Source organism: Ambystoma mexicanum, chromosome 11 (genome assembly GCF_040938575.1).
Source record: "Ambystoma mexicanum isolate Mex_15411 chromosome 11, UKY_AmexF1_1, whole genome shotgun sequence".
NCBI classification, from domain to species: domain Eukaryota; kingdom Metazoa; phylum Chordata; class Amphibia; order Caudata; family Ambystomatidae; genus Ambystoma; species Ambystoma mexicanum.
In genome coordinates, this window is record NC_090934.1 from 116,184,922 (window position 1) to 116,204,820 (window position 19,899).

A 19,899-nucleotide genomic window follows, 5' to 3' on the forward strand; every position below is an offset into this window, starting at 1 on the left:
TACAGTACAGCTATGCTCTGTCCACGTTGTCACTATTGTGCAGCTGGGATAAGGGATACAGTCACTGGCAGCGTTGTTCACAGTTACTGCACAATAGCAGATCATCAACAGATTGAATGATGGTTGTGATCAGCGTGCTAGATTCGGTTAAAGATCTTGGGAAATTTGCAATACCTCCGTCGCAGGCTTGGGTGTTTGAACTGCATTCCGCCATGCATATACACAGTGAGGCATGGCGAGTCTGGATGGAAGTGTATCGAAAAGAAGGCATTCCTCAAATCCACCACAGTAAAATTAATTGTCACAGGATTAGGAACTACAGGAAACTGCCTGCACAATCCTGAAACCATTCTCCAACTTCATTTATTTTTAATCAGCTTGATCACTGTGTTGCATGGGTTGGTAGAGGGCACAATAATTCCCCAATTTATGAGTGCGGAAATGGTGTCTCGTATTCCCTTCTCTGCTTCCTTGAACAGTTTTTTTTTTTATTTTACTTGTGGCAGTACCGCATCTTGTTTGAGTGTTATCCGCACTGGTGCTACTCCCTGCAAGATTCCCACATTGTGGGCACTGGTTGTCCATAACCTCTCTATGATCTGCTATAGATCATCTCAGTGAAGGAGGGCAGGGCAAGAAGGGCTATCACGGAAAATTGCACTTTGTGATATTACACTGTAATCTTGCAGGAAATACAAACAGCCAACACCATTTCTCCATCAGCCCAATCTTCACAACAACTCGTGCATCTGTTCATTCTTTCAAAAATACAGTTTTATCAATGCACAACACAGTGCTCCACTCGCACCCATCAGAATCCGTTCCAACCACAACAATCCTTTTTGCAGACACCAAGCCCTGTAGATTTGGTGAATGCATAGTCCCTTCCACAATTTCTGGGGTCACAACAGGCATGAAGATGAAATCGTAGGGTACATACCACCACACTGACAATTTGGGGCACTGTGTCAGGTAAAAAAATAGTGATTCCATAAACGTACATATCAGATTCAACAGGGAGGCCACAAACCAGCAGCTCTCCTCCCCTGGCCTGAATGATCACCATTGCTATCATAGCACACATCCCTCCTACTTCTGTGTGTGCAACCGTGGTGACGGCCCCAGAGAAGCCTTGTCTGTCGATCACCCGATATAGGGCAGTTTTCCCTAACTGATACATGATTTGGTGGCACCCATGTCGACCATAAAGATGAATTGCTAGTTAACCATCTCCGTGCCCACCAAGGGTTCCTCATCAGGGTGGGTAGCCATGGACAGGAATGGGCATGCAAGTGCTTTCTGTGGGCTGTCCTAGTCAGAATATGTATTGGTACCTGGGAACATGAATGGGTTTCCTCCCACAATGTTCACTCCCCGATATGGTGCCAGCGCCCGATTGAGGACAGTGTTATGGGTAGACGTGGTAGCCCCAACAATTGGTTTTGTGAGGTCGCCTGCATCTGGAAATTGGACGTGGCAGGCAGCTGCACCTGTGGGGGCAACTGTGTGTATGCCTGGAGTATTTTGTATGGTATGTATGTGGCCACAGGGAAGTGTTGCTGTTGCTCTGGGCCAGTAGAGGCATATGGATTATAGCCTCACCAGTCCTACTTCTACATTCACTCATGAAATGACCAAACTGCCTACACCGAGTTGGTCATACTCCTCTCTGCACCATTCCTCCAAGCCCCCCACCCAATTTAACCTCTCCTCTTCCACGCTGCTGACCTCCTTGATACCACTCCCACCTGGAATACTGCTGTTGTGATCCACCATTCCATTGCCCTTGCCCTCCATTTGAAGATTCGCTGATCTTCTTACATCCGTCCATGCTGCTGCCTGTTCTAGCGCCTCAGTTTGTTTAACTGCTGCTACCGCCCCTTCAAGTGCTATTTTTGCTAGCTTGTTCTGTATTAGTTTCACTTCTTCCGCCTCCAACCTTTGGGTGTTTCCTTCTCCCTCTCTTTTTTACAGTGGTGTATAATTATAGTCTGCATTTCGGCCCACCCTTTCACCTCGATGCCCACTAACAAAATATCAAAAACAAAAAAGAAGAGGAACTTATCAATCCCACTTGTCTCCCGTTTCCTCTCTCCACATCACCTGCACTTCTAAATGTACTGAGCGGGATCATCTCCCATTGTATAGTGCATAATAGAGTGCAAGTCCGGCCTGTCGGGGTATGTTTGCCACAAGGCTTCCCACACCTGTGTGAGATTATTAAGGGAGCACCATCATGCACATCATCATCTAGCTTAATTCCTGTATATCCCGCCGTAACCCATACTTCACCAGCTTTATTCACCCCCCCCCCCCACCCCCAGTGCTACAAGCAAGCTTTTTAGGTCTCCTGCAACTAGAGGGATCCCAGCGGTCTGCTTCTCGAAAGCATATATCCATTTCCCAACCTCTGCAGTGAGTGGTGGGAGCACTTTAATCAAGTTGTTCTTGTCAATTTGGGCCCAGGGTACATACTGCAATCTCCCGTGGCCTTTATGTAATAGTTGCAACTGTGTGCCCATTCATCGCTTTGCTTTCTGTCCACTTCTGGCCACTGGGACCCGCCCAAACCTGTTCAATTGCTGAGGCCACAAGCTCTCTACCCCCGGGGAAGTTTGCTGTGCCTCCTAATGACCAATTAAGTTGCTTAATTGGACATTAGAAATTTAGAAATACAGAAAAACATTGCACTCTCCATCTGTGGCCCAATGTGCAGCTGGTTCTGCAGACATGGGTAGAGATGATACTGTGAGGTCACGCCATTTTACAAAACCCCTGCTTGATCCCAGATGAGTCAGCACTGTTCCAGTTCTTCCCACACCAGGCTTAGATGCGTCACAGAGGCCTGGTATTTTCTGCTATGATCTTTTATGACAGATTGGTAGTCCAACATCTTTATGGTTGGTGGTTTGGGACTGACCTGTACTCTGGAATGTTGGGTCTTGAAATAGGGGCACCTGGGTACTATAAATCAGGGTAGTGGCTGGGTGGGTGGGACGGAGTGAGGTCAGAGCCCTCCTTCCATGGGATAACTGCTCACAGGTATCTCTTTGCCTTCTCATGCCCTTGTAGGGTGCATTCTTTCTGATTAACAGGTGTTGTTAGTATGAGACAATGAGTTACATGAATCCCTGTGGATTTGGCCTTTCCCACTGCTGCCCAAGCAGCAACCAACTTCTACATTCACACACGTATTTCTATGGTACGAGCCTGGGCCTACTGCCCTCACTGTAGCACAATGCCAGGCCTGGATTGCAAGATGGCTGCTGTTTTCTAGGATGGCGCACAATTCTGTAGTGCATATATACACCGAGTTGCACACTAAACTACCTACAAAGCAGTTTCTCTTGGCACCCCTTTACCTCCTACATCCTCTCCAGGTAACTACAAAACACGTTTAGGTCTCTGCCGCATTTGGAACCTCCTCTCTGGCCCTTGGATGATAGCCCCCATTTCCTAACATTTATGCTGCTGATTGTTATTTTTTTAACTGACAAAAATAATAACTGCAATTTTAAGAATGCCTGTGTGTACGCACTTGGACATTTGCTTACTTTGAGAAATCAATACATAAGAATTCCAACTAAAGACCAGAATAAAAATCAGGTCAACTGATGGAAATGTGGTGCAGAGGAAACGACGCAGAACTGGAGTTCTATTTACTTATAATGTGGTTTTGGGGGAGGGGTGGCGTTCTGCCAAAACAGGTCTCGTTACATTCTCCCACCTATCCGTCCCTAACACTTTAATGACACTGTATGATTGCATGCCTCTTCACAGCGTAAATATTCAATAATGGGATAAAATGACCAAGAGCCAGTAGGTTGGCGATTCAGGAGGTTCAATTTAAACACTACCTTGGCCTTACACCATGCCAGTCTCACTCTGAGGGAAGACCAAAACATATGGCCCATTGGGCACAGTGCTCGACACACCAGCCAATAGTCGGGTGTTTCTTTCAAAACAATTGAAAATAGCTTTTGAGGGGGTATCACATGGTTAATACAGCATAGTCTAAGTAAAATAAATACATACGGACAGCAAGTACCAGAAAGGCATAAACTCCATCCAATCAATATGTATATGAAAGTCCCCGGGACCAAAATAACACCAGAGTTCTCATCCAAGCATTACCTGGGAGTAATAACATGTACATTGGTTTAGTATGGGGATATTCAGTCTCTGGCTGTCAATTTGCAGGCAATACTAGGTCAACCTTGGCGTTTAACCCTACTTATAAATCTAAGAGGTAGTCAATCTAAAATGTTTAAAAACCACTATTAGAGGGGGTTTCAAACCCTAGATGGTCTGCATCAGAATATACATTTAGAGATGCCAAATTAAGTATCTCGAATCCAAGATTTCACCAGGAGATTGGGGTGGGTTGATTGAAGGGAATGCCCCAATCTTGCAATGTTTCCCCTACAAACTCTTACAGTATAGCCACTTATGTGATTTCAGCTTGCATGGGACCTTATGCCAGGGTACACATGTATTGGGGTACAGTCCAATGGATGTATTTCCAGGATTCAATATTTTTCCAAGCCGAGAATCCTATGGGTTGACCAATATTTTGATTATCCCCATATAAGCCGCCCTGTGGAACGATCTCCATTATGGGAGGGCTAAGACCCACCCCATTACGACTTTTAAAGTAATTTGTTTTTAACATTTCGTTTACTCCAAATGAAGCGCTAGAATAAAATATAAACTTCTCAAAAGACCGCCCCTAGCATATGAATAGGAATATCTGAACGAAGGATGTTTTATTAGTGTGTTTGGGCATTGATCATGCCTGTATGCGAGAACGGCAATATGTCCCATTTTCTAAAACCCAATTTAATCCTCTGGATTACACTACCAAAATTAGAGGCGTATAATTGGTTGTTATCCAAGGGTGTCCAGACCCTCAAATAATTAAATGTTTCCCTTTGGATTGTAAAAGGGCTATTCCAATTAGGGGTAACATTTTTATAACAGAAGGGAAAATTCAGACTTATTCTTGTACTACCAACCCATAATGGAGAATATTCAATACCACCAGTATTGTTTGGGATGCCTGAGATGTACAGCCGTAAATCATTGCCATAAAGGGAGATCCTTGTTCCATGAACCCAATTAATACTTTATATAATGCAGATGCTGCATTTCAAAAGCGAAATGTTCAATTAGAAAAGCATATAGCAAAGGAGATGGTGAAACGCCCTCACCGGTGCCCGGGAAAAGTCTAGACTATGACAAAGTCACGCCATGATTAATAGAAAACTATTTTCCCCAGATTCTCAATAGTCGTGAAAGTTGGTCAATTAAATGTATGTTGGTTTTCATTAAGCTGTGCAAAATCCTCACACTTAAAAACAGAAGCACAGTCCCTCTTCTGCAGTGGGATTTAAGGGAGGAATACAGGTGCATTCCCATATCATGTAAAATCATCAGAAAATGGTGCCAAATAATGGACTTCTGAGCAAGAATTTTAAAGAACAGACCCTGCAAAAGATTGTTGTGTACAAGATCATGGTCTACAAGGATATATTGAATGCTCACGTAGATCCCAACCCACCTTTTCCTCGTCTGTTGGACAGAACAGGTCATCCATAGACTCCTTCTCTTCTATAGAGTCCATAAGTGCAGGATCATCGACGGTGGGAGAGGTATTGATCACGACCGGTACTGCAGAAACGATCACCCCGGCTTTCTGCTTTCGACCTCGCTTTTTAGGCTGCTCCTCAGGAGGCGATTTGGGATCCTCTTCAGGATTGGATACAGTCTAAAAAAAACAAATTAAAAAGGAGAAAAAAAAAAAAAATTATTTTAACAAGCACACAAGCTTCCTTCTTACAAAAATGATGATATTTTAAAGAGCAGTTTATGGAGTCGCGGATTGGAAACCGTTGTGGGACTACAAGAAGGGAGTTCAGCTTTGGTGCAAAAAAAGAAAACAAGAAAAAAAAAAAACAGCTTGATCTTTTAAACATGTGCAGAATTTGACGAACTCTTAAAACATGTGTAACAACTGTGTTGGAAATTGACAAGGGGGTTTCCTGGGAGTCTCTCTGCCAGACATTAGTCCTGGTTACGAGAGACTTACCCAGAGTCTTTAGCTCACTATCTTTCACAGAGAAGAAATATCCCAAACATATCAATCTTTGTCCTACCCTGGTGGACTCCAGCACCGAAATGCTAGGCAATTCTCCTCTGCACAAGAGTACCAACAGCATCCCCAGACACGTGTTTCGGTCTGGTTGGACCTCATCAGTAGGGATTTACAAACCTGTAGCTATGCATAGTAGCAACATTTTAGATTTACACAAAGTTGCAGAATGTGCAATCAAAAAACAATGAGAGGGCTGCTTCAGTTCTCAGCACAAGCCAGTAATCACGCATCATAGACAGACATAATTTACTTGAAATTAGAAATTCCACTGAAAAGGCAAATGTTACATGGTTTACAAAAGGCTATTTAAAAATTGTACCATTTGTTGATACGTTGTAGGTTTAAGAACATTGAGAATGGGGAAATCAAACGTTCTTTTAATTGGTCAACTTTTTAGCAGGATATCGATTTCTAGGCACTCATTAATTCAAGGATGATTTCTCAAAGTATGACCGGTTATGCAAGTCGATCATAAGAAAAGGTACGGTTTCACAACTCGGGTTATAAACAAATCCATTAATGAAGGCATTTGTAGACTTAAAAACTGCATACCACTCCACCAATTTAAATTTTAAACTCTCCAATTGCTACAATTTTATCTACAGGCGTCAGTCCCTTGCACCCTTAAAATTAGGCTTCTCTGGCCCCCCAGGTCCATAGGATGGACTTTGCGAAATATTGAAGTTGGACACTTGCAGACATTTTGGTCCAAGAGCAACCAATCAGCAGGCCTGTCATAAACTTCTCTGGAATGTCGGAATCAGGAGACTACAAGATGGAATGTTAGCTCTGCACGCCTTACGTCTTCGGTCCAGAAAGCTAATCTAACATGAAGCCTTTCCCTACCACTACAAAGAAAATGCACATGTTAACAAAACCATGCTTTTGGCCATTGCTTGAATAAAAAGGCATAGTGGCTGAGTTCTGACCCCTACTCTAGTGTCTCTTGGCTGTCCTTCCTGTCTCCGTCCTTGGCATCAGCGAGTGTGTCTCAGCAATGATGATCACGCAGCTCTCATTAAATACCAAGAAAGTGCATACATTGTCATCCAGAGCAGGCCCAACTGTAGAGAAGGAGCTCAGTACCCCCACCATCACCCCCACAGCAGCTATATGTAGGATGCCAGAGTGAAACCCTTGCAGTACGAATGAAGATACCGATACCTAGGAGAATCTGGGAAACAAGGTTCCCATTGAGGAAACCATACATACTTCGTCCCCCCATCCAAGGGAAGAGGGCAGGAGCCCTTTCCCCATCGTCGGAAACCGCAACAGCTGGTAAGCTGCATCGAAGGCCTGCCTGGCCTTGTCCTACTTCCTGCCTGACCCCCGCATGCCGGGCGCATCGCGGCGCCACAACGAGGCTAAGCCTCGCTTATCCACGCCACTACATCCGCCGGCAGGCGGATCTGCCGGCGGCCCTTACGAAGGCCATACAAAGGCCTGTTGAGAGCCTGCCTGGCCTCACTTCGTCCCCCCATCCAAGGGAAGAGGGCAGGAGCCCTTTCCCCATCGTCGGAAACCGCAACAGCTGGTAAGCTGCATCGAAGGCCTGCCTGGCCTTGTCCTACTTCCTGCCTGACCCCCGCATTCCGGGCGCATCGCGGCGCCACAACGAGGCTAAGCCTCGCTTATCCACGCCACTACATCCGCCGGCAGGCGGATCTGCCGGCGGCCCTTACGAAGGCCATACAAAGGCCTGTTGAGAGCCTGTTCGGAGCCACAGGAGCCAGGGGCCAGGAACTCTGAACCTACCGCTCCAGCCGCAGCAGCACACCACGGAGGAGGGGCAGGAGCACTAGCCTCCTGAGCCGAGGAGCCAGTGTCTACTTGGTCCTTTAATCCATTGTGAGTAGAGGGGATACCCTCAGTCTACACTATTGTGCTTTCCGGTATGTCTTCTGCTACTCCGCAATCACAAACATTTGAACTTGGTTTTCTCCACTTTCGATAACTGTTTGCTACTTACACTTATGCCTCCAACTCCGCTGCCTCTATGCGCTACTGCCACCTCTCAATAGTTCAGTCACTTTCAGCCACTAGTGCTTTATGCCTCATGACTGCTACTGGCTGTGCCCTTTGGTCGCCTACGGACCACTGCAATTGTGTTGTGCCTTATGGTCGCCTACGGACCACTGCAATTGTGTTGTGCCTTATGGTCGCTATCTGACCACTGCAATTGTGTTGTGCCTTATGGTCGCTAACTGACCACTGCAATTGTGTTGTGCCTTATGGTCGCCTACGGACCACTGCAATTGTGTTGTGCCTTATGGTCGCTATCTGACCACTGCAATTGTGTTGTGCCTTATGGTCGCTAACTGACCACTGCAATTGTGTTGTGCCTTATGGTCGCTAACTGACCACTGCAATTGTGTTGTGCCTTATGGTCGCTATCTGACCACTGCAATTGTGTTGTGCCTTATGGTCGCTAACTGACCACTGCAATTGTGTTGTGCCTTATGGTCGCTAACTGACCACTGCAATTGTGTTGTGCCTTATGGTCGCTATCTGACCACTGCAATTGTGTTGTGCCTTATGGTCGCTAACTGACCACTGCAATTGTGTTGTGCCCCTGCTCACTAACAGACTACTGTTATTGTGTAATTGTCATATGATCGCCCTCGCATTCCTTACCAGACCACGCGCGCTTAGACTCTACTAGGTCAACATGCCCCCCACCAACAGTCTAACTACTGCAAACTCACCACTGTACTCTTTCAATACCCTACTTACCAGACTGCTGCCTACCCTCCTCCTCCTTATACTGCACTCTGGCTGCACTGCACTATACCATACCACCACCCCTATCTACCGCTCTTACTTGCATCACACCTCAACTATGCCATCCCACGCTCACCACACCAACCCTTATCTTAACAACCCAGCCCTCTGGATCCAGCACTTCGCCACCAGACCTTTACCTAACCTACCCTGCTCTATCTCCTCGAGAAATGCTAGACTTGGCTCGCGTCTTACCCACGCCTCCCATCATTTAGCTCACCGCATCAAACTGCCTCTCCCTTTGTCACCACCTACACTTTCACCTAATCTACCACCATCTTCCAACTCCCCTAACTTAAACAATATCAAAGGCGCGCTAATCAACGCCAGATCACTCCCGGCCCACGCCCTAGAAGTAGCTGACTTGATCCTCAACCTTGACCTCGACTTTATAGCAATCACTGAAACCTGGCTCCACCCAGCTTCAGGTCCTCTTCTCTCCCTCGCTATCCCTCCTGACATTATCAGACATGACCGTAATCCCATCCTATCTAAAGGAGGCGGCATCGCCATCATCTACAAAAACTCTCTGAACTTCCACCTCTCAGCCACACATCACTCCTCCACTCTGGAAGCACTGACAGCTAAACTAGCTGTCACACCCAACCACTCTATCACCTTCCATCTACTCTACCGGCCACCCGGCCCACTATCCACCTTCGCGGAGGACCTTTCCAACATCTTCACACACAACACCAAAGCTACCTCCCAGGTCATGATACTGGGGGATTTCAACTTAGGCCTCCACGACCCCAAGGACACTGCTGCTTCGTCTATTGACAACATCCTCACTAATGCTGGATTCACGCAGTTCCTAAACCAACCCACCCACAACAAGGGTAGAACCCTTGACTGGCTAGCCGCCCTCAACTGTCCCATCAACATCACCTCTAATCAACAGTGCGCCTGGACAGACCACAACTTAATTACATTCAATATTGAGTCCAAACCTATCAGCCTCCCTCACAACATTGCCCCGGCTATGGCCACCCGTAACAAACGCAACATTACCTGCGATAGACTCCTCCCCCTCCTCCTTCCAGCTCTCAATGTTCGGGATCACTCATGCTCTGACCCTACGGCCCTGGTCGACACATTCAACCGGGCCATGCTTACAGCCTTAGACACCATTGCACCTTCGAAACTGAGAAAATCTAAACCTCGCGCCCACCTAAACTCTTGGTTTACACCCCATCTCAGAGCACTACGCAAAGAAAAACGAATTGCAGAATCCCACTGGAGAAGCAATCACTCTCCAGCTAACAAATCACGCATACTCCTGGCCACCCTTAATTACAAGGAAGCTATATTCCAGGCAAAAAAAGACACATATAACAAACGCATCGAGCAAGCCAAATCTAACACCAAAGAATTGTTTAAAATCCTAAAAGAACTTGAAACTCCTGTTACTCCACCTGACACTTGTACCAAAGATAGCACCTGGTGCTCCAAAATCCAAGAAGCTCTCCTAGGTAAGATTGCCACTCTCCAAATTAAAATCAACAACAAACAATCTAGCCTTCAATCCAACCCTATACAGATCCCTATACCTACCATAAACCTCTCTATCACAGACTCTCTGACTCCTTTTAGCTTCTCTCCACTCTCCATTCTCGAAGTGGAAAAGATTATCACTAGCCTTAAACCTTCCAATTGTCAGGGTGACCTTTGTCCTGCACCTATTATCAAGGAAGCTGCTCACGACCTAGCACCATTCATCACTACACTCATCAACTCCTCCTTTAGCTCTGGGATTGTACCGGACAATCTTAAGGATGCATGGGTTATCCCGCTTCTGAAAAAACCTACCCTGGATCCCAGCATACCCACAAACTACAGACCGATTACCACTGTACCTTTTTTACTAAAAATCCTTGACCGCACGGCCTACCTTCAAATTCAGGAATACCTTGAATCAAATAAACTTCTGGGACTCAGGCAATCAGGCTTCCGGCCTCGCCATGGCACTGAGACCGCCCTTATTGATTTAAAAACGCAGATCGAAGATCTCAAAGACAAAGGCAAACTGGCGTTATTACTTCTCCTGGACCTCTCTGCTGCTTTTGATCTTGTCAATCACAAAATTCTCTGCCATCACCTCAAAACAGCCGCACATTTCTCAGAAAATGCCGCCACTTGGATCAGATCCTTCCTGGATAATAGATCTATGCGCGTGTTCTCCCCACTTGCGGCCGCACCACCCGCTCCGGTCTCTTGTGGTGTGCCTCAAGGGTCCTGTGTCTCGCCCACGTTATATAACGTGTTTACCAAACCCCTTTTTGATATTTTGGACCATTTAGGCGTCACGTACACCAATTACGCTGACGACACACAGATACTAATCCCCATCTCAGGAGACTACATAACTGACTCCCTTGCCATCAACGCCATCTACCAGGTCATCCAAGCGTGGATGGCCCAACACGGCCTCTGCCTAAATGACGAAAAGACAGAGCTCCTCATTCTTGGTTCACCACAAAAACTCACTAAACTTGACCCTGCCTTCAAGTCTTTCACCATTGATGGGAACACCATCCCGATTGCTAAGGACACGAAAACCCTAGGGATTTACATCGACTCAACCCTATCCCTGACTAGACAATCCAACGCAGTCTCATCTGCAGCAGCGCATACTTGCAAGCTCATCACCGCCTGTCGCCCGTTCCTAACCACTGCCAACTGCGTAACCTTGGCCAGGACCCTTGTACTATCCAAGGTCGACTACTGTAATGCCCTCTATCTAGGTACTAATCTCCGCAACCTAAACAAGCTACAAATTGTCCAAAATAACGCAATCAGAGCAGCCCTTAACATTCCTAGGCGCCAGCATATCTCTGACACCAGGCGCAACCTGCACTGGCTCTCTATCCCACATCGCATCTCCTTGAAGTCCCTGGCTCTCACACACAAATGCCTCCACAACCAAGCCCCTCGCTACCTGGCAAACAGATTCTCTTTCCACAATTCTACCAGACCTCGCAGAGCGGCCCAAGCCAACTGCCTTGACATCCCGCGTTTTAATCTCCAAAGATCTGGTGGAACCAGCTTCCCCATCCTGGCAGCCAAACTTTGGAACTCACTCCCCAACGACCTCAGAGCAGAACCTTCCTTCCTGAAATTCAAATACCTCACCAAAGCTTGGCTATCCGCCCAAGACTGCTAACACCAGCTTACTGCCCTACTTGCACTTTGACCTACTCTGCATCCATTATTAACTATCCTGTAAATCACTGCCTTATCGGTATTCGTTTGAATGTATATTTTGTAAATTTTGTAAATCGTCCTGTAATAATTCTGTAATACTCTGTCACATTGCCGTGTCATGCTTTCATCTTGTTGTAACTAAGTTAAGCGCCCGGTTGCCCCTGGGCCTGGTGCGCTATAGAAATAAATAAAATACAAATACAAATACTTGCATACAAGGCAATACGATGGTCATCAGAATGAAGAAAGAGCATATTAATGATGAAGGGACTTCATACAGAGCAAAGCTGACGTATAGAGAAGAGACTAGAGAATGCAGACAATAAGGCATCAAGAAAGTATTGAGATAAATGACATCTTGGGATCCAGATGAAGAAACTTATGCTACAGAAATAATGAAGATACCAAGCTATTTCACACGTGCACACATGCAAAGAAATGCAAGCAGATGAAGTATTGTTAAAGGCTAGCTTTATAGTGAATAGAGTTCGGCATGCGCCAACGTATACAATATACATATGTATAGATGTCAGTAAAAGATGGATGTTCCCACTAAGCACAATAGCAGTGCTGAGCAAAAGAAGGAAGGCCGCTTTTTCATTTTGTCGCAGTTAGAAAACAAGTGAATTATAGGCAAAACTCAGAAAGGCGAGGTTGGATGAGCCAAGAAGCCAAGGCCATATCAGACTGGGGTGAGCCGACATTGGATGCAAATAGTATGAAAGAACAAAGCTTCTGTTCAGAAGGCATGGACAAAAGCAAGACAGAGGTTTATTAAAGAATAGTATTTTAATACACTGAAAGCTCAATTTCGTGGTCTTTAGTCACGTGGGGAGAACAAGTTAGACTAGCATGATGGTCACACCAACGCACGAAGGCAAAGCATGCCTTCACTCCCCTGAATTCCCCAGAGCAAGGAACATGTTCAAGGCTGAGTTCAAATACCCAATTGTCAGTAGACCACTGAGGTAATGATGGATATGCTAATTGGTGGGAAGCTACAATGAAGACTAGCTCATCTGCAACTGGACTCTCAGCCTGTGTGCTGATAACGTAGGATGGGAAGGGACTGACTGAGGGTAGAAAATAACCAATGATAGACGACCACATGATCAAGGGAGACAACATATATTTAGTGAGGTTTATAGTGACATTTTGGGAAAGGGCTTAGTTGACCCACCTGATTCGAAAGAAGCAAATCACATTGTTTCACTGCCCTAAACGAGTATGGATCGTATACCTAGATGATCCTTATAGAACCTATCACACTCACCATTAGGTTTTTGTAGTTTGCCACATAGGGTGACGTTAGTGATACATAGGTTAAACATTGCCTATGTAAATTTTTTACTATAAAGAATGTGATTTTTTAATGAAATGCTTTGAGAAGTCTTGAGAGAGATCGTGATGAGGGACGTCTGTTGATGTCCGTTGTAGGCCCTGTTTTAGATCATTGATATTAAAAAAACTTTTGCCAACTACCCGAGTTGTTTCTATTATTGATGTTGGAGTAAACTCTGCATCCACCGCCCATCAGGAAGGTATTGCTAACCCATCTTAAAGGGATGGGAGAACCCCCAGTTCACAACCATTACACCAAGTCAATAGCAGGATGCTGATCCTTATAGCTCCCAGAACACAGATCACAACATTTCTCCTGCCGCGAAGACCGATGTGTAAATAATTCGGAGAACATGCAAGATGTGCATTGACATTGCACGTCAACTTCCAAAAACAACGCAGGCTTACACAGACCTATCCGGATTACTCCCGATGACAAACATAAATCCTCATGCCGGAATTCCAACGGTATGGGTTCAAACATCGCCAGATCCCTCAAGCCTACGTGCCCCCCCCCCATACACAACATTGACGTCATCATTTTATAGAAACTGGAACAGGTTGGAGCTTTCCATCTACCAACGGTCACATGGGGATTCCTTTACCCGGTGGCTCAGAAACTGTCGACATGACAGCGCACAGTACTTTCCATTTAAATGTAATCTCCCACAGCAGCATTTATAAACTGTGATGTTCACGCTGCACATTGCAGCAACGCCATGGACAAAAAGGATTATCAATGCCAGAGGCGTCCATTGATAATAAAGTCATGTGCCATGCTTCAACCATACACACAGGATTCTTGCCATGCACAGAGAAATGCACCAAGGCCATGCCCCAACAGTACTCAGGGACTGACCGGTCAAATGTCGCTGGGGTAATGTCAGCACTGATTCCTGGGAGAGCATCATCTTCAGTGGTACCGTCGCTCTGCCCAGGGTCACCATCAAACGATGCACGTCAACAGATGCTCCTGATTTAATCTCCACAACTCCTCCCATTGACAAGGCTCTGCCTTTCATCAACATGGAATTTTCTCCACTGACTCTGCATTTCACCATGTATTTTGACACCTCATCGCCAATTTGTAGTGTCCTGACTTAGGAATGGTAAACCGGATGCAGGGATCATGCAGTAGGCAGCAGGTACAAAGGTAAGTTGGCTTTATCACAGTTACAGGGTAACAGGCAAGAGGGATGAGGAGAGCACGAGGGATGACATCCTTCCAGTAATATCTCCCATCCTGCATCTCCTACTGTAATCTGTGGGAACACAATGTTCCAGCACCAACCAGCATTACATGACTTGCATGGTCATTTGCAATGCAAGCCCCGCACTACACATTTCTTGTCTCCCCATCCCACTCCTGGATGGTCCCCCCCCCCTCCCCTTCGGCCTAGTCTTGCTCTCGTTCCACACTCTGGGGCTTTCCATTATTTACCACACTCTGGGGTTTCTCCTGGCAGTCCTACTTCGGTGTCTCTTTGGGCTCTCCCCAAATAGGGGTTTCTCACCCAGCCTTGGGGCATTTCGGTTCCCAGCCTCTCTGGGCTCACCCTGCCTTGGGGGTCTTTTGGCTTTTCCTGCCTTGGTGTCTCTTTTGGCTCACCTTCAGTCTTCTGCAGGATCTCCCCACCTACGGTACTCCCCGCATTACCCTTGCTTCCGTCCTCCAGATTCCATGGAACGAACGTGTACCTAAGACTTCTCAGCAGGTCAGCGAGTCAGTCGGACGCAGATCCACTTACACGACATGCCAACTGGGTTCTGCGTCAGTCTCTACTTGCTCTCACTTCCCACCAGCCTCCGGCAGGGCTCTGGAAGAAGGGAAATTCCTCCAGGCCGGTTTCCCAGTCTTTGAAGCCAGTTCCTTTCAGTTCCTCACAAAGCTGACACTGCAGCCTTTCCACAGTGACATCCCACTTCGGAACGCAGCACCTGGCATACGCTCATGCAGCCTTGCCACACCTACCACAAGCAGGGCCCCCACTCCCTTGAGCTCCATGGGCTTAGTCTTGCCAGTTTAAGATGGGCTCTTTATATGGTGTACACCTATGTGGATGGGCCATCCTGTTCTGGTCTCGCCAGCCAAGACTTCAGATACTTGGGGTCAGAAACCAAACCAGCTGATCTAACAGGAAGTTCAGTTACATGCTTTAACTCCCACATAGCCAACAAGGGTATTGGGATCTCACTTGCCTTGTACCATAGGGGGTGGTAAGTGCAGCAGACACCTCAATCCCAAAGTTTTGGTCACACCTCAGGCATCTCCAGGTGCTTTCATTTTATCCCTGGTCTCTATCCAACTTTGCTAACCCCAACTTGCTCACCACTTGTTCTCATTTTGAGCTTTCGTTCATACACCGTTCCAGGGAAAGCCTGCGCCATCAGTAAATGTGTTATTTGAAGTCATTTCTGGTAGAGATTCACATCCCCGTTCTCCCAAATAAATACCAATACAAACAACTAGTGTTAAACCTGAATTACTGCATGAAACCCATCATCAGATCTCTAGAAACAGTTATATGTGTCTACAAACACTAAAGTGCCCACTGCACTTCTTGGTGATGTGCAGCTGGAGCAGCATGTCCATGGTGGGACCCCTTTTGCTTAATTGCAGAAAATGTGGCCCCCTGTGCTGCACAGTGCATGAAATCCTGACACACGTGCAAGCGATCAAACGATTTAAAGCAGTGTTTTCCCCAGTTTCCCCATAAGATGTAGAGATATTAGCACTGTTGACATAATTGGGAAACATTGGCAATATTGATAGCTTTTCCCTGTCCCCCCCCCCTTTTTATAGGACCTTCCCATATAAAACTACATCCTAAATAAATCCCGAATATCAACATGAACACAGCAAAAGTTCCAGCAACACAATTCATAACACAAATGTAAGCCATAGAAAACGTTACCAGAGAGTGTTCAGGTGAACGTTAATCTTTCTCTCTTCCAAACAAATGTGTGCAAGTCTTCATTTTTATTATATACAAGAAGGATAGACAAGAAAAGCAAAAGAAATAGATGAAGTATCGTCGGGGAAAAAGAACAAAAAGTGCAAACTAATCAGCAGCAGTGCTAATGTGTACACCTGTTCCACCAAATAAAATGAAAGTACTGATATAAAAACCAATGTATAGGTGGACCTTGAGATCTGTACACGAGCTCATGAGCAGTAATATGTGTAATTCACTCAGCGTGTGTTACTTTTTACACATCTTTATAATTTACTCGATCTGTGCAGGGGTGCACTATTGGATGCTTTTTGGACGTCCGAACAATGCATCCAATAGCGTAACTCCTTGACCTTTTACCACCAGGGGTGTGGCCAGGGTAGTTGCTAGGTCTGGAAAAGACCCGGGGCTAAGCTGATGTCAGTACTGTTGGGACTGGGGGCTAGCTAGTCTTTTGGCTGTAGATCCTGAGATTCTATCCGGGGCTACAACCAAAAGATCAGGGGCTATAGCCCCTTAGCCCCCCCCCCCTAGCAACGCCCCTGGGTGTGGCCTAGACAATTGTGAAAGGACTGTTGTACCTAGGCTCACTCCACAGGGGGACACAATTCTTAACTTCGATTGAAGTGCTGGGGAAGAGCTGAAGTGGCGGCGACAGAGGTAGATGCAACGATGGTTGGATTTTCACATCGTGGTGGTGCCATCTGTTGAGAAATAAATTGTATTGCTTTTGTTAAGGCAGAAAGATAATCCCTGAACTCATCTCCTAGAAAGGATTCAGCCCTGCAAGCATCTGAAGCTCTCCTGATGGGAGATGGGGGCGTGTGCATTCGCAGTCCTGTTACCACCTCATGTGGTGATGAAGGATTATCCTTGCAGGGCTGCCTGCACATGCAACAATGCCAGATGCAAACAATGCACAATATTCTTTTTTAGCATGCTGCTCTTCAACAGTTGACCCTTTCTACAACCCCGTTGGACTTGGTGTGGTAAATTGTGCACATCCGGTGCTTGATGACCAATAATACATTTCCAGTGAGTTGTTTAAGATAATAACAGCGAGTGCTCTTGTCAGATCTGATTACTTTGCACACTCCCCAGTGAGGGAAAACTTCCCTGATCAGAAATTTGCAGACACATTTAGTGTCTGGATGTGCACAAGGACCTACCTCCACCCGGGAGAAGGGGCACATGATCATGTAGCGGTACCCATTACATCCCTCTCCCATATCCGTGTAGTTTATGTGGAATGGCCCAATCAGATGGGGTAAGGTACCTCGAATGGTACTCAAGGTGTGGCCAGTGCTATACAACTGACAAGTAATGCAATTAGAAACCATTTTGGTCAGTGCCTCCTGTGGATTCGACACAAAACAGTCAACCTTACATCTGCCACAGTATGATGCGACACATTGGGTGGGTGGTGCAGCTGATTGAAAGCGATAAATAGCAGCTTGTTTGGATGACCACTTTGCCGGTTATTTCCCGTGACCACAATAAATCTGTCAGGGACTGCTTTCATCCTCTTTTCTGCCACAGATCCTGCTCTTCCTAAGGGGGGCATTTGGTAACTATGTATAGCATTCAGGTAATTACACTCATCCCTTTGCCATCACTGGGTATTCTGAAACACTGCACAGGAAGTTATGTTGCTCGTTTGTCCACCACATCTGCAGCAGCATTACAGAGGGAGACCTAGCTGGTCATTGATATGGGTGATATTTCACCACCACCGTCATGGTGGGTTGGGAAAGCACATCCATTAGTGTAACTTACAATGCTGCATGTTGGACCGGGACCAGTCAGCCCTCAAACTCTGTTTCCATTGTGCCTTGCCCTGAATGCACCATAGTGGTGACGTAGGCCAAGTCAGGCTAAACAGTGATGCAACACCCCTAGGATGCTATATGCACCCTGATGAGCGCTAGAAGCTCAGCGGCTTCGGCCAAATAGTGCATGGGCAGTTTCCTTTGCACAATCCCTTCATATTCTCCATCCACCAGGCGGACAACTGCCACCAATATGCATCAAGCCAGTCCCTTAATCAATAGTTGCCGACCAGTCAATGAAGAACCTCCACACCCCCTGAGCAGGCAGCATTTTGCTTTTGTTATGGCCTCTTCGAATGTCACACAGTCATGCTCTGCAAGGTACGTGTCGGTACACAGTCCTGTGAGGAAGGTGGCAGGGTTTCCAGTCTTCCACCATACTATGTAAGCCTGGCTGGATTCGGACCGCTCAAGGATGGCAAATACTGCATGCTCCATGTACATTGTTAAACAATTGTAGAGATTTTCTCAATTGCAAATGCTGCAGTCGCAAGCACCCGTTGACAAGGGAACTGGCCTTGCATCACTGAAACTAGCACTCACTGTAATAGGCCAATGGCTTGTGGCCTATAGTGCTTTTGTGCATGAGCACCGCAGTCATCATTTGACCATTAGAATGAGAAAACAAGTAGAACTCTAGGGTATAGTCAGGGGTTTTACAGCACTGGTGCAGTACAGATAACCTCTTAATTCATTGAAAATGGTAAGCATGTCCTCTGTCCACACTATATTTTTGTCTGTCTTTTGCGCTGCTTTAAAGGCCCTCTAGCCAGGGTCTGGTGTATGCAGCATAATATAAAATAATAGTTGCACAGCCCGAGAAAGGTCTGCATTTCTTTAACCATTTATGGCTGGGGTGCACTATGCACTGACGCAGTAACTTTTATTTTCATGAATAGATCAATTGCCCCAAATAGTGACAGCTTTGCTCTGTCCACTTTGGATCCCTTATATGCCAACAGCTGCAAAAGAGTGACAGTCACTTTGGCACGGTTGTACACAGTCACTGCAAATAGCAGATCGTCCACATATTGTAGGATAGTACTGGGCACTTGCGATATTTGTGGATTTGCAATGCCTATGTGTCAATATCGAGTGTTCGAACTGCATTCCGCCATGTGTAAACACAGTGCGGTATGGAGAGCCTGGATGCAAGTGTATGGCAAAGAAGGCATTCCTCAAATGCACCACAGTAAAATGTATTTTGGGGATGCTGCACAAAATTGTCAGAGGGGTATGAACTACAATACACTCTTCCTGCACAATGTCATTTAGGGTGCAGAAATCCTGAAATTCTCCAACTCCCTCTTTTGCCCGTTTTTTGTTTATCAGATTGATCACCGTATTACATCGGGTGGTAGAGGGCACAATAATTCCCCAATTTACAAGTGCGGAAATGGTGTCTTGTATTCCCTCTGCTGCCTTGGACTGTAGGTATTTCTTTTACTTTGGGCAGTACTGCACCTGGTTGGAGCGTTATTCGCACAGGGACTTGTTCCTGCAAGAGCCCCACATCATGGGCACTGGTTGTCCATAACGTCTCTGGGATCTGCTCTAGATCTTTCTCAGTGAAGGAGGGCAGGGCAAACAAGGGCTATCAAGGACATTGTACTTCGCAATATTGCAGTGTAATCAT

The 19,899-nt window shown here is 46.2% G+C and overlaps 1 protein-coding gene across 1 annotated transcript in view; it reads right to left on the bottom strand.

Annotated features, from left to right (window-relative positions):
- The window catches only part of LOC138503122 (neurofilament heavy polypeptide-like), a 159,939-nt gene that overhangs the window by 35,396 nt on the left and 104,644 nt on the right, over positions 1-19,899 (bottom strand). The window contains exon 5 of the mRNA XM_069622640.1: positions 5,561-5,767. Coding sequence (XP_069478741.1) covers positions 5,561-5,767 — 207 coding nt within the window. The remainder of the gene's footprint in view (positions 1-5,560; positions 5,768-19,899) is intronic.